This window comes from Limulus polyphemus, unplaced genomic scaffold (genome assembly GCF_000517525.1).
Source record: "Limulus polyphemus unplaced genomic scaffold, Limulus_polyphemus-2.1.2 Scaffold1361, whole genome shotgun sequence".
NCBI classification, from domain to species: Eukaryota; Metazoa; Arthropoda; class Merostomata; order Xiphosura; family Limulidae; genus Limulus; species Limulus polyphemus.
Window position 1 is genome coordinate 164,574 of NW_013666971.1, and position 16,370 is coordinate 180,943.

A 16,370-nucleotide genomic window follows, 5' to 3' on the forward strand; every position below is an offset into this window, starting at 1 on the left:
ATGTAGATATAGTATGCAAGGTAAACCATTAATCTTACTACCTCTATATGAGATAGTTTACACACACACACACACACACACACACACACACACTACACACACACACTACAAGCATTCATTTGTGCTACAGAACAGTATTTATTGCAAAGAAACATTAAAATAAGAATGGCACTATTCTAGAGGCACAAATGCTTTCTGACAAGAAATGTGTGAACCAGATATACTTTAAACTTATTCTCATTTTTTAAGTGAAACTTTTTATCACTGGTAGATAACTATGCTACTAAAAGATTAACACCTATTTATTTTACACCAGATACACAACAGTATCTTTAATAGTCCAATATTTGATGTAAAGTACCTTGTATCTTAAAAGATAATGCAATTTGTAGTTTGTTTTAAGCATATCGAGTTACAAGAGATTACCTCTAAGATTTGATTTTTTAAATCTACTGTTAAAGGAGTCAAGCTAGAATTTTATAAGCAATATTTTTTGCATCTTTTTTTTGGCTCAAACAGTTCTTTGCAACTGTCACTTTCATGTTATTTGTGGGTAGTAGAATTTAAGTTTTAAATTTGAAGAGGAGAGGGTATAAATAATAAATAACAGATAATAACGAATAATTTAGGTTATAGAAAGTCATAAAACTGATTGTCTGAGAAAGAATGCATAAGAATACTGTATAAGTTTCAAGAAATTTTTAATTGCCAATATTTATAGTGGAGTTTCATTATAACATGGTAGTCGGGATCCATATCACAAGATCACATTATAAGTGAGGTGTGTTATAGTGATGTCCTTGTCAAATTGCCACATAAGGTGGGTGCATGATATCATTAACATCCCATTCAAACCCCAAATTGCCAGAAACTACGAATAAATGACACACAGAACAAAACAGTTTATTCAGATTTAAATAAAAATTAAATTTTATAAAAATAAGTAGATAAATTTTATTAAGGAAATTTAAAAATAATAAGAGTATAAAATTTGTACATGTACATGGATTTTTTTAAGTAATGTTACAGATTATAAGCAACATGAAAATGATGATATCCAAAACAATTTCAGAGCAATATTAAATAATCAAATCAATGATATCAAGAATAAATATAAATACTTTTGAAAAAAAATTTCCATTGAACATCACACGGATAATCTGGAGACTTAACAGGAATTACCACAAGTTGAGTTATGTATTAATGATCACACTGAAAAAGTCAGTAACTTTAAGCTGTTGGAGCGATTTGTGGGATTCAGCTTTCGCCATATGCAAGACATTTCAGAGATGGATAATCATTATGAGTGTCAAGTGTTCATAAGATTCAGCCCATTTTGTGTTATTTCAATGGTGTCTATGACGGATTTCATGAATGGCAGTGGCTGAGCTAGGTCTTCCTCTTCATCATTATTATCAATTTTATTACTGGTATCATCATCATAACTTTCATTGGTATCTGTGACATTCAATATTATTTTGTTTTAAATTTGGTCATTCAATTGTAAGTATCTTCATTTTTGTCAATTTTCAACCAAGCAGTGATGTCTTCCAGTTGTATATCATCTCTAGTGACTTTTCGTACACTGTTCATATCAGCATCGTTCAATCCATTGTACTTGCTGTCATCAATTCTCAGCATGCATTGTTAACTTCTCCCTCCATGAAGCCATCAAAGTTTTTTCTTTGTCATCGCTAGTATCAGCAGCTCAATGTTGTGGTTTCAAATGCTGGTTGTGTTGGGGGTTTCCAGCAGTTAGTTACGCATTTCATTGTAATCTGTTTTCATGCCCAATTGCAGATGCCTTCCTTGATGTGGAGTTTTTTTCTTCAGGTATGCTATGACATTCAAATCACTGTTGACCATGTTCTTGATCAGATCTTTTCAGTAATTTAACATAAATGTTGCAATTTATACTTTGATCAAGAGGTTGAATTTTTGATGATGTATTCTTTGGAAGGTACACACATTTAATTTTGCCATCTTTGGTCTCAAGATTCTTGGGTGGTGGATGGGCTGGACAGTTGTTGAGTAATAAGATGGCATTCTTTTCAAGCTTGGTATGTCACAGGTGTCTTCTGATGGATGGGAAACATTCTCTATAAAACCAGTTTTCAAATGTTGAAGTCATCCACTTGCACTGTTGTCGTAGAGGCATGGTAACATTTTCATGTAGTGGAAACATCTCAATTTCTTGAATTTCCTAATAATAAGTGATGGTAGTTACAGCTGATACAGTTACAACAGAGGACGACAGTGAGGTGTGACTATCTGTTTAAAACTAACCAATCTGTTTTTTTCGGTTTTTTGTTGCCAGTGGCTTGTCTGGAAGTGTCTTGTAGTACAGGGCTGTTTCATTACAGTTATAAATCACTTCTTTGGAGTAGACATTATCTTCAATTATTTTTCTTCAGTTCCTGGGGGTAGGCTTCAGCAGCAACAGTGTCAATGGACCTATGATCTCTGTGGATGGTCACTGATTTATACCATGGCAGTTTTTAAAGTGCATCAGCCACTCTCTGCTGGCTTCAAATTTGTCATTTTTATCAAGACACTGTGAAAACATTTTGGCTTGTGCTTGGAAAACTGATCTGTATATTGGTATGCCTTTGGCTTGCTGTTGTTGGATAATGGCATTCTTTCTTTGTTGCCCACCTTCATCTATCTCTGTGCAAACTTTCAGAAGTTTGTCATCTCCTTTAACCAGCCATATAGCATTGACTCAAAGATCCCATGTTTTTTTTAGATTGATGCCTGAATAGCCCCTTTCTTTATCTTGTCTATGGTGGTGAGCTTTTTGGCAAATGTGTAAGCTTTCTCTTGGAATTGATGTTAGTAGCAGACATAATGATAGCATTGTTGAAATTGTATATGTACAGATGTTTTGCAGTTGTTCAGGTGCATCATTTATAGGGTCTAAGTGGCTGTCAGTTAGAATAACCAAATTTCATTGGTTAACTTGCTTAATTAGTTAAGATGGAGAAATTTCATTGATCAGTTACTAAGTTAGCTGAACTGATGGGATACTCAAAAAGATGTGTATTAAACACACTCAATTCATATTGAGCAATTAACTTTTAGTTAGGCCATGAATTTTGGGATCCATGAAAGATCTGCATTATACAAAGATCAGCTCCATATCAATTCATGTTATAGCAAGGCTCCACTATCGTTTTAAATCTCTTACCTGTAATCATTATGGCAGCTAAGATCAACAGTACTTTTCAACAAAAAAAAAATGATGGTGAGACTATATAAGAAATCCTGCTATTCATGCTTGGTTATTCACCTAGAATTTTGAATATTACATAGGCTAATGATTATTAACAAGTAAACTTTTAGTAATAGTTCATATTACAAATTAATTTGTGGTCCTTACGGACAAAAGTTGAACAAATTCCAGGAGTTTTCCAGGACTGAGTCAATAAATTTCCAGGAACAACCAAGTGAATAATTATAAACAAAAAATGACTGCTTGCAGAATCTATTAAGTGCATTAATTGTTACATAGTATAACATGCAAAAAAAGGGCATTTTATGTAAATTAAATGTTTTAAAATGTTTTTATATGAATAAACTGCTTCAGTGTCTTTAAACTTTATTTTTTGAGCAACTGTAACTTAGACTCAATGTCATCATTTAGACTCTGTAAAGTGTTCATTTTGTCATTGGCTGTTCTCCTCAAGCTGTTTGACTTCCTTACAAAGGTCAAGTTACCTACAGCCTCTGCTTTATCAGCATCTTTTGTAAGTTCCTCTGTCTTTCTGAATTCTGATTTTTTTTAATTCTTCAAGTTCCTCTTTCTTTTCCTCCAAAAAATGCATGTAACATTACCTTGCTGCAGATGCCAAAACTGGTTGAGATTTCCACATTCTGTATTCCTCCAACTGATCAAACATAGTCTTTGAGCAATCACTGATTCTTCTGAGAGGTTTTCTACTTCAATTTCCTTGTTAACACACAACCCTCTCTCTACTACGGCTTGGCCATGGGATAACAATAGTTGTTTTATTGTTACCCATAGTAAGGCTTACTGAGATTGACTTCCCATGTCCTTGGCAAACAGAGAATCAAACCTAGCATTCTCAGCATATGGGTTGAAATTCTTGTAAGATTCACCATTTGCTTCAACAGTCACATCTAGGGATTTCCCATACTGCCTTAAAATTTCATCACACTGAGATGCTTTTGGTGCTAATCAGATTGTTCAACATATTTTTCCTTTACATTCCTCCCCATCACCTGCCATAAGTCTGGGATCCAGGCATGACATATTTTTCACAACTGGATAGTTTATAGATGTTTTTTTCACTAATTTTTCAACAGTTGATACCAAAAATAACCTGCAGTCTGCTACAAATTCCATAAGTTGTTTTTCACTGACCTTTGGGAATGTCATTGTTGATAAGCACTTGATTTTTTTTTGAGCCACAAAGCCAACATGCACATCTTTGTGACTGTTGTATATTTAAGTATATTAAGCCATAACTCCATAGCTTGCTCAGCAACAACTACATTTTCTACCCATCAATGACTACAAAACTTCAGTGGAAAGACACTTCATCATGTTGCTATGAAGTAGTCTTCCTTACATGCTGGAGTATCTTTAAACAAATAATATAGACTGCCAAGAAGGCTTTCTACTCTTCAACCAGATGCCACTGCACCTTTTCGAAATGCATTGTGGACTGTGTATAACCCACAAGAACCAACATTCACTAAATTTTTCTCATTGTTTTTTGCAGCTGCCTGTGAAACTTCTAATTAACATTTGGTCCATCCATACAAACTTGCTGTAGTTTATTCAGATCTAAATCTTCTGTGGACTTCACACACACACACGAATCAACACAAAATTTGCCAGTCAAATTTAACAAAACAGTCATATACTTTCAGAGCTACAAATGCAAGGCAAGTCTTTATGCAGCATAACTGTAATATGATTTTTGTTCTTAAAAGTAAAAAATATGAATTATTCTTGCTATGTGTTTTATATGCCTAGCTGCAAGTGGTCTTGTTTCTATTACTTACAGTAGATCATATTTAAGCTGGTCATTTAGTTGTGTATAAATAATATCTTAAAATTCATTTATCTGGATCTAAATATAATAGTTCATTTAACCTACCAGGCCACTGCTTTCCCAGATTCGCACATGAATATCCATCTGCTTTGATCTGACTTTTCTGTTTAGACTTTCATCAGAGAACAGTACATAAGTCTTGTAGCGCCACACTCTGATTAAGCAGACATTGTATATATGGTGCAATTCTATATGTGGTTAAGAAAGCAACTTTTTGTTCACCACATGTAAATTTCTTTGCAATGTCACTGTCAGGAAACATCATAGCAATACTTGTTGAATATTGTGAGTGATGTGACATTACAACTTTCATGGTCCATGTTATTTCTGATTTTAAAATGTCTGTGCAAGTTAAATAACTGGAGTACTGCTGATCAACTTTAAGCTTAGCGTGACTGCTAGTGCTACTAGATCTAGTAGTACTATTATTTCCAGTAAATCTACCACTAGTGGTGCTACCAGGTGTAGGCATAACAGCAACAGGCGATTTCCCATTGCTTCTAGTTGATGCATTTTATTTTATTTTTTCATAAAGCTATCAATTCCCATTGTTTAAATTATGCAATGTGCTTGGATCATTTCATGTGACTTTTAAATGCAGTTTCACCCATATTTGAGATATCGAAGGTTTTCTTGCACATGTTGCAACCAACATTGTGTTTGGCTGTACTGTCACATACAAGCCAGTTGGCATTTTCTGGTTTATCAAGCCATAACACATTAAATGTGCATTTCCCACCAGGTGTAGTTTTACATGTTTAGTCAAGCATTAAGCATGATAAATTAATGCTTTAAGTTTCAACAAAATCACAAACTGCCATTTGTTAAAATTGTATTGTAAACATGCGAATCATTAATAAGAATAACACAGACAGTGTTTGATTCAGTAACGTTTCTCACAGCTTATGCATTATATATAAGGGCCTAGGGTACGAGACTTATAGTATGCCCTTGTGTACATAACATGAACAATTTTTAAATATTAACTTCATGGGTATATGTGAAATGAAGAGATAATTTTTTTTTTTTAGTAAATTAATTCCAGGAGGCATACAGACCCTGTAATTTATTGTAAGCACTACACTTATGTTCTTAAGTAGATGCAGGTATAATAGTTTTTATGTTAACTTTAATTGCTTACCAAATGTTTTTTATATTCAACAATATGAATTTTAAAATTGTAAAATTTTAAGTATTTTTATTTTATATAAAGGCATGCAAATGTGCCAACTTCTTGACTTTGAAAGAAGAAACTTGCCATTTATATTTTGGTTCACACTGAAGTGAACTGGAGTTTTATTTTTCCTTGTTATGTAGTTTAGATGTAGGAAAAGGCAATTATGGGCCTTAACTAGTGCAAAACATGTTTATCATTCTACTTTAGGATGTATGTGTGTGTATACATATTAGCATTTATTTTTATTAATTCAAATATACCATTAGTTTGTATTTTCTTGTTCAAAAATGCTTGTTCTCTTATTTTTGTGTATTATGTACATTTAGCATATGATTTGCTATTGCTAATTATTCTGCACATTATATTTTGAACATTTCAATGATGTGCGAGTTTGGGTATCAGGTAAATTTAAGAGCAAAAAAAAACTTCTAAGATATTAAAATACATCTCTGAATCAAAACATTAAAATTTTGCTTTTTTTATTCCACAGACGTTTTGATAAACTCAGCTGTAACATCTGATGTATTTAAAACTGTTATTTCATTTTTTTGTTACTGTCCAACATCTCGGATAAACACTATTTTCCCTCTAGAACTTAGTAAAATTAACATATTTTAAAAAAAAGTTACTGCAAGAAATTGTAAAGAGATTGTTTATTATGAAAACATTTCTTTGGTTTAAGTGTCATTCATTGCTTTAAAAATTTTGATTAGTTGGTTAACTGAAGCATGACCTTTTTTGGTTTAGTTTTAATAGCAATGAGAATTCCGAGAGTAGCATGAAAATGGTTTATTTTTCAATACATTACCCACTTAAAAATATTCTCTTAATAATATTTTTATCTAAACAAAATTGATTTGATAAATGTGGATAAAGTCCATAATATTTTTATATGTATATTTAAGTATTCACATTTATGCAGAAGTGTAAACAGATTGTGGCTTTTATTATTGTGAAATATTCTGATTGGATGAATTGATGTTCTTTATAAACAAATGTGTGCTTTTGAAATTATTTTATCTCAAACATTTAGTTTACATTGTAGTGTTTAATGTACTAAAACTTTTTTTTGTCACTTGACATCAAGTGTGAAATTAAAAAAAAAAAAACCTTTCTTTGAAGCATGGCTCAATTTTTATTAAGTTAAACCCTTTCAAGAACTTTGCTTGCATTGAAAAAAAAGTAATACCAGAAGAAAAAATATTCTTTGTCTGAACTACATTGAGGAGTTTTGGACAGTTCCAGATCAAAGGAAGATATGTTCTTTTAAAGCTTAAGATATTAAAACTTTTAAGGACTTAAAAGCTTATTTCAATAATGTACACCTTAATGTATATACTCTGATGTTGGTTAAAAACGTGATTTCCAAAAGCTGCTATGGCAAATGCAAGAAATTTGTTTTAATCTTTTTAATTTTGAACAACTTTCTTTTTGTTGTTTTTTTTATTTGAGAGAGATCTGTAAGTGAATCTAAGATATTGTTTACTCATGCTATATCCCTAAAAATAATAAATACTTTCAATCCAGTTGTGTACTATAACTGTTTATTATTTAACATGTTATTACAGTGATATATAACTTGCATACCATGATTATCAAAAAATTGCAATACCAAACTGTAAATATTTATCAATTCTTTTAGAACCAGTAGCACAAAATTGTCAATAAGAGCTTGAAATAACATTTAATATCCCAACTGCTAATATACTTTAACTTGAAATGGAAAAACAAAATGAAAATGCTAAATTCTGAGATGCCCCCTTGTATGTTGGTTGCAGATATCAAATTTCAGAGAACAATTACTCTTTATATGGTTTGCAAAGCAAGCTACTTGTGAAGCAGCTTGTAGTGCTCTGTTGAGTTAAGACAAGCTCTTTGTAACAGGAAATCATTTTACTTTTTCATTTAATATAATTGCTATATAAATGTTCTACCACAGAGCCTTCAAAATTTCATTAAATGAAACAAATACTCCTTGTTATAACTGCTAACCTCTAATAACTTAAACCTTAAAACAACCTTTGTTTATTAGCTTGCTCATAAACTTTAAAACAAACCGATGTAGTTAATACAGTACACTTTTATTTCACATGTGCTGACAAAAGTTCAAAAACATGCCCACAAAGTTACAAGATAGTTCTGTCACAACCTAGTGGCTGTAACTGAATCTCTCTATAATTACTACTTACTTTCTGTAACCTTGGGGCATGACTACTTAATCTAGATCAGACCAGTATACCCAAATTTGGACAGAGTAAGAACAGAATGTGTATTTATATTTTTAATGTAAAGATAAAAGGTATTGTAAAAATATTTGAGTAGAATAATCCATGAACTAACACTGAAAATTTTTTTTTTATATGTTTAGTTACAGAATTTAAAAGGTGTGAAATATAAAAGGTTTATTATAACAACTTTCACATGTTTAAACATTAACATTTAAGGTATCGGATTCTTCTTTTATCAGTATAACTTCACTCATGTAAAAAAAAAAAAAAATTATATATATCGCATTATACCCAAACTTCTCCATAGTATCCTGTCATGCTGAAAATAACTTGACAAAGAGCACTGCAGATTAGGTAGGTAGTAACATAAATTTTAGGTATGTTGATTCAGTGATACATAAAAATTTTCAGAAGTTTATCACTACTGCTTTAATAGTGTCCAAAATTTAAAGTAGTAGTTTCTTTACAGAGTATGCACGAGACAAGGTGGTGAAACCAATCTAATTTTTAAAGTCATATAAAGATTGACTAAAATACACCATTGCATTAAACGTGGATTTTAAACTTTTAGTTAACCAAAACATATTGTAGTTGTTGGTTACCAATTACAAATAACAGTATTATCAAACTTGTATTTCACATAAATATATTTATGGTATGATAATGAAAAATACACTAACACATCAACAGTGGCTGAGTATTTGTTTAAGGCTAGATTTAATTTTCTTTAATTTTGAGAATCTATATTTATCAGTAAAATCCTGAAACTGCCAAATTAATTAAAACCCTTGATTTAACATGAAATTCAGAAATTACTGTACATTTAATGTTATTCTATAATAATTTTATTATACATCAATGCTATTTCAAACTATAACATTCTTCAGTCTGTTTTAACATGCCTTCTCTGAGTAAACCAAAAGAATGCAGAAAACAGTACAGTTGGAATACAGATAGCCAGGCAGTATGTAAGTGTTGGAAAGGTACCCTAGAACAAAGAGATATCACATTAATTTCTTCTCTTGAAGTAAATTCCAGTTCTTAAACATTATCATGAAACAAATCCCCATAATATTGTCTCTGGATCAAAGCTGATATATAGTCTTACCCCCAAGGAAAATATCTGATGTAACCCAATTACAAATTCGTAATAATAAACAAAACTTCTCTTTATCTCAAAGTAAGGCTAATTTTTTAAATGCTTTTTTGTCCTATGTTTGATACAAAATTAATTATTTGTACTAATATAAACACTTGTGTATGCATTTTACACATTTAAAATAAGATAAAGAATACATAAAAAAAATGTTTTATTTACATCATAACTTTTAGGTTGCATGTCTAAGTAAAAGATTACATGCAACTAAATGAGCAACAGCAGTAACACAAACTCTCAGCTTCTATATAAATATAGGATTTGTTTATGAATAGTTTAATATACTTGTAATCAACATCAGGTTGTGTTAATCAAATGTCATTAATTTGTAATTAAATTTTATTTTGTAGATTATTTATTACATAATGTAGACGAAATGACATTTAAGAACAATGACTTTCTTTTACCAATATGTTTATCAAATGACTTGGCTTATGTTCCTTAGAACTTTGGTAGGATCTCCAGTGGTTTTTATACTACATTAAGATACATAAGTTATAAAGTTGTAAACATCCTAGAATGTAGCAAAAGTACTTCAGTTTATATTTTTTACACTTTCTTTTAGTAAATTACAGCAATTTTGAGGTTTATAAAGAATGAATAACACTGTAGTCAGTGGTTTTGTGGTATGATATCAATGTTGCATGACTTTTGTATCTCCTTTTATGTTAGATGTACATGACTGTTTAAGTTTAATGTGAGTGTTATGATTTAGATAGTTTATATTGTGTAAATATTAAATCGTTATTTTTAGAAATGATAGTTTATTGCAAGTTTGTTTACATAACTGTTTACAAATCATACGTTGTATTGTTCAATAGTTATGAATTGATGATTGTTATATTATTGCATCATGTTACTAGAATCTTTCGAGTTTTTCTAGCTGCTTTAATTGAGTATTATTGCATCATAATATCTAGTAGCATGTGTAATGTTCTAGACCTCTGCCGGAGTATAAATATATGTCGGAAATTTAGTTCAATATAGATAGACCTAGACTGTATGATTGTGAGTTTAGCCATAAAGAGCATATAGTGGCAGTTTTTAAAATGAAATTTTCACAGACTGTATTGTAATAACAGAGCAGAAAGAATAATTCGTTTTGTCAAATTATGTTCTAAAGTAACTGAACCAGCCTGTGTGGACTTTGACGAAATAGAGAATTATTTAGAGCTCTGGATACCACTGTGATAATCAACAGTGTAATGAACATTTGTATACAAGTTTTGACTTGATTTAATATATTATTTTAAAATAAGTTCACTGTGTGCTGTTTGTTTAGTGTTGAAATTTATAGAAATAATTTCATTTGAATATAGGAAAATGAATGAAAATATTAAACTTATGCCATTGGATATTTGATAAATGTAAACACTGTTTATGTTTTTAAGTCCAAATTTATATCCCTTAAATAAAAAAAACTTAGTTCCTTTAAGTTAACAAACCTCATATGATGCATCTAAATGTTAATTTTCTTATTTGTTGAATTTTGCACAAAGCTACTTGAGAACTATCTGTGCTAGCTATCCCTAATTTAAAAGTGATAGACTAGAGGGAAAGCAATTAGATAACACCACCCATGACCAACTCTTGAGCTACTCTAATTAAGTAATGGGATTGACTGTCATATTATAATGCCCCATGGCTGAAAGGGCAAGCATGTTTGATGATACAATTCGAACCTGCGAGTTGAACGCCCTAACACCAGGCACAAAATTTTTGTATCTAAATTTCTTGAAAGTAATAGTTGTTTTTTCATGCAAAGCTACACAGTGTGCTATCTCACCATGGGGAATTGAACCCAGATTTTAAAATTTTAATTCTATAATCTTCCCACTGGGGGACAAAAGCAGTAATATGAATCAAGTATTAAATACTGATACGTGGAATAGGAAATCATGCTTATTCAATCCACATGAAAGTATTATGAGGTATATAATGCTATTACAGACATAAGGGGGGGAGCAAGCTCAAGAGGAGGTTATATCCCCTCTTAACATTAGAAACTTTTTTGATTTTTAAAATACCTTTAATATATTTTCCTGGCATCTACTGTTTGTTTTACATATTTGTGGAAAGCTACACATGTGGGCCATCTACACTAGCCATCCCTAATTTTAACTGAGAAAAGGCAGCTAGTCAATAGCACCCACTGCCGACTCTTGAACTCTGTCTGACCAAATAGTGGAATTTGGCTGTCACTCTTATACCATACTCATGGCTTCAAAGTGTGGCACCAGGGCAAAGACCCTTGGATCTGTAGTCCTCCATGCTAACCAGAAAGCTACACCTGGCTTCCTAGCATTTAGTAACACAATTTGCTGTTATATGACCTATATAATTTTATACAAAAGACTGTGATGTAATTAAATAATAAATTAGTCACCCAATATTCAAAACCTAAAGTTCATGTCATTAATTACCATTATAGTCATAATGAGTAAGCAATACAATAAAGGTTAATTCCTTACGTTACTGGAGTGGGTACACAAGAGTAACATCTATATTACAAAAAACAGAAAAGGAATACATGTTCTTTGTGAAAGTCATTGTTGGCATTGTCACAGTGCAGTTAAAACATACACAAAAATTTATGAAATCTTAAACTAAATAAAATGACTTTACTAATGAATGACAGTAATTACAAATATAGCAATTACTGGTGTAATTTCTAAAATTATAATAAACATTACTTTAAATAATTTATTCCAAAAAAGTTATTTTATTAAAAATGTAGCATAGTTTGTTCTACGTTTCCTGACTGTTATACGACAGCTGTACACCAAGTACTTGGAATTACTTTAAGTGAACCTGGTATCCCTTACACAACCACAGAAATTGTTCTTACTATGCAAATGAACTTAAACAGAGTTTAAACTGCAATATTAATGGAAATTATACACATGAATAGCTAAAATAGCAGAAGAAATTTTAAGCTGAACAGGTCAAAAAGTTTCACAAGGATGTCCACCTCACTTGAAGTACAAATTACTATAAAGATAGTTTTCATAAGTAAGATTGGTATAACAAAAATGATGTTTAATTTTCATTCTGTACTGAATTTACTTGGGAATGGCTCAAAATTATTAATGTATATTAGTTGATTATATTACCTGGAATTGTCGGTAGAATTGAAACTAGAATGGTTAAAATCATTAAAGGCATCAATAAAAAATGTGGAAAGAAGAGTACAGCAATGTTTGATACATAATCAATTTATATTATGGAAAATCCCTTACATTTATGAGTTGAAATTTCACAGTATTTTTTTCCACTTTATTAAAAGAAAAAAGTCCTAATCTTCCCCCCAGTTTGGTTCTATTTATTTATGAACTTGCACTGACATCAGGAAAGGACACAAAAAAATGTAAAAATCTGAGAGTTCATGGAAAATCTTATGTACGCTATTACTGAATGTTTTGTTTGGTATCTGAAAAGAAATTATAATTTTGTTCTCGGGCATGTTAGAATACATGAAAAGAAATGCAAAGAAGAAGAATGATGAATTGTTAAGTCTGAAGAATTTCATCTGGAAGATAAAAGAAAATCTATTACAGTATGGAAAAGTATGCAAGCCTTTAAGCAATCATGAAAGAATTGAGCATCATGAACAGTGTCTGTCCTCTGTTTAAAACATATCCAAGTTATAATTTTACAATCCAACTGGATTTGAGTATCTGATTAAATAATCAGATAATTGGATATACTGTCCATACACATAATAATACTTATGACTAACACCATGTTGTTAGTAGCTTTGAGGTTTTCTAAAACCAACTATTAATATTTTCTGTTGTAAGTCATTTATTAACAATGACTAACTTTTTATGTTGTTTATAAGGCTTACAAAAAATGAATAATACTTAATGTGAAATAGATTACAAAGTAATGGTGAAAAACTCACCAAATTAAAATAATTATATTGCTAAAACAATGTCTCAGGCAACAGCTCTATCATTTTTCCAGTGAGAATGAAGCCGTTAATATAAGGGTTAGAGTCAAAGAGAAAAACAACAAGTAACATGTGGCTCAAGAACAAGTTACTAAGCTACAGATGAGCTAAGAAAAGAGAAAATGTAATAATAATTCATTATACAAACTCTATAAATATAGTAAACAAACTAAATCAAAAAGAAAGAAGCAGAACATGAATACAGGGAACAATGTAGGGAAATTAATTCAATGAGAATGAACATGTGCATCGGGTAATATTGTTCAAAGATATACAACAATAAAAGTTATGTGAACTTAATACGAGTGAATAACAACTGTGAAAAGAAATGAATATAAAGGTAATAAAAGTAGGTGACTAAAATGTATGGGATAGAAAGGAAAAAGAGTGTATATTGATGAAAAAAGTTGTGCAAACAAATTGTCAGTATGAGAAATTGTAGATAAAGTGTATAGTGGGAAAATGGAAAGAACTCTTCATTCATTCCAAAAGGATTGACAGTGCTTAATTTAAAAATCAAACATTTATCCAGGCATTCTCTTTGCATTGCAGTGGATGGAGCAAATGCAAGTCCAAATATGAAGAAGTCAGACATGCACTGTGAAGGGTTATTAAAGTGTATACTTGTGGGTCTTGTAGTGTCATTATTTCTTATATAAGAGAGATTTTCACATGAACAATCCCCTAAGTGTCGACCCGTTTGATCAATGAATATCATGCTACACTTTTTAAAACACACATAGTATATCAGACTTTTTGGAATGCAAGTGAATGTTTGTTGTATTTGGAATTTTCCATTGAGGCCAGATATGGATGTTGCGGTCTTAACATATTGGCAGGTGATGCATTTCTTTCTTTGAAAACAGGCTGTACCTGGGTTCACATTGGGTTAAATTGCTGGATGATACTGTCGACTAAAATATTTTTTATATCTTTATCACGTCTATAACTGGGCATTCTTTAAAAATTTTGGAAGTTGTGGGATCATTATTACTTAGAAGTTTATTATGCTTTGAGGACTGTTAACAATGAGTAAATCTTTAATTTTGTTGTTTGTATTTCTAAGTTACTGTCTATCACCATTTACTGATGACAAACCTTTTATTTTTGTATCAACAGTAGCAGTACCACTGAAACACCTGACTCAAGATTTTTTGACTTAGTTATTTTTAGCATCAGTGTTGTAGTTTTTTAACAAGTTATGTTATAAAGACAGCTCTAAGGATTGTTTGTACAAACTGTAATAATATTATTTCTTCCTGGAAGATTACAAATTGTTTCCTAAACAACTTGCAAAATTTAAATAACAAAATGTTGTTTACTTAAGTATACAAAGTATAAAACTATTTAAAATTTAAAAAAGTATATTAACACTAGTATAAAGGACCATCAAAAATGATGGGAGACCATTACTGAATGATTACGAAAAATTATACAACTTAACTAAAACTAATTTGTCTGTATCTCCAAAATGAACATATTCTGCACTTATTTCATCGGTCTCAAAATATTTCTTTTAATCCCCACATTGTTGTAAAACTACGCAAAAAAATGATGAAATGTTATTGTGAACAAAAGTACATGTGCACTCTGAAAGAGACTTAAATACCACTCTTGAGCCTTTTCACTGTATTCTAGATCAGAAAGTAGAAAACATAGTGCGGACATTCAGACACAAATTTTCAACTCTTTCGACTGTACAAAGGATAAAAGATATTTGGTTGTAATAAACTTTTATTTTTCTTTATGTTTTAAGGCCAAGTAAGTGTGTTAAAATACCAAAAGAATATTTATTAATTAACATTTATTCACCACTTAAAACTTTTTAAATACTGACTGTATAAAATTATTAATAGTAGGCCTACTTGTAGTCTAATTTAAGCATTAGGCTTAATACATAAGCATAATGTAAAGCTTAGCTGAAACACTACTTGATAAATTTTATTTTGCTTTTAGCTACAACTCAAATGTCATAAAACTTCTCAATTAAACTATTTTGCTGGTATATCACCAAAGTTATCAATAAAATAAAGAATAAAAAACAAACCTTTCTAACAAATCAACACAAATATTGTGCATTCAACATAAACACCACAGTTGGCCTAAGAACAATCAGGTGATAGTTTTGTTGAAAATTTTCTCGACAGAGTGACAAAGGGAATAAGCCTTTTAAAATTAGTGATATGAAATACATGAAAATGAACATAAAATTAGAAAGTTTTATTAACAAGAATCTTAAGTAACATTATGCAAAATTGAATTGTCTTTAATTTGAAACGTAAAAAATATATATTAACTATTATAAAGGCACACATTAATATTTGCTTTGTAATCACTCAAAGTATTGGTTAGAAAAAATTTAATGTTACTGCTTCTTATTCTTACACATTATATGATGGAACAAAACTACCAATGAAAAAACAATTCCATAATACTTCCAATATGTGAAAAGTTTGTTTGATCTCAGTGAAACCAGACAAGGTTTTTGAATACATAAAGTAAGTATAGGTTATATAAATAATGAGCCTTGCTATTAATTAATTGACGTTTGTTGCAAATACTTATTCAAAATAACCAGTCAATCCAGAATACAGGATCCCAAAAGCCTCTTATGACTGCTTGTGAACAAAAGTTTGACCTCTGCAGTTGTGAATCAATTATATAAAAAACTTATGACAATGTATACACCTGGAAAAAAGTAAAGCACCCCCGTGTTTTTTTCAAGTGATTCAGATTCGACGTTCTTGTGACTGATTATAAATTACCATTCAGTCTA

The 16,370-nt window shown here is 30.7% G+C and overlaps 1 protein-coding gene across 1 annotated transcript in view; it reads right to left on the reverse strand.

Annotated features, from left to right (window-relative positions):
- Positions 1-7,785: 7,785 nt before the first annotated feature.
- Positions 7,786-16,370, reverse strand: part of LOC106463256 (all-trans retinoic acid-induced differentiation factor-like) — a 42,143-nt gene continuing 33,558 nt past the window's right edge. Inside the window, exon 7 of the mRNA XM_013923266.2 lies at positions 7,786-9,474. Coding sequence (XP_013778720.1) covers positions 9,370-9,474 — 105 coding nt within the window. The 3' untranslated portion in view covers positions 7,786-9,369. The remainder of the gene's footprint in view (positions 9,475-16,370) is intronic.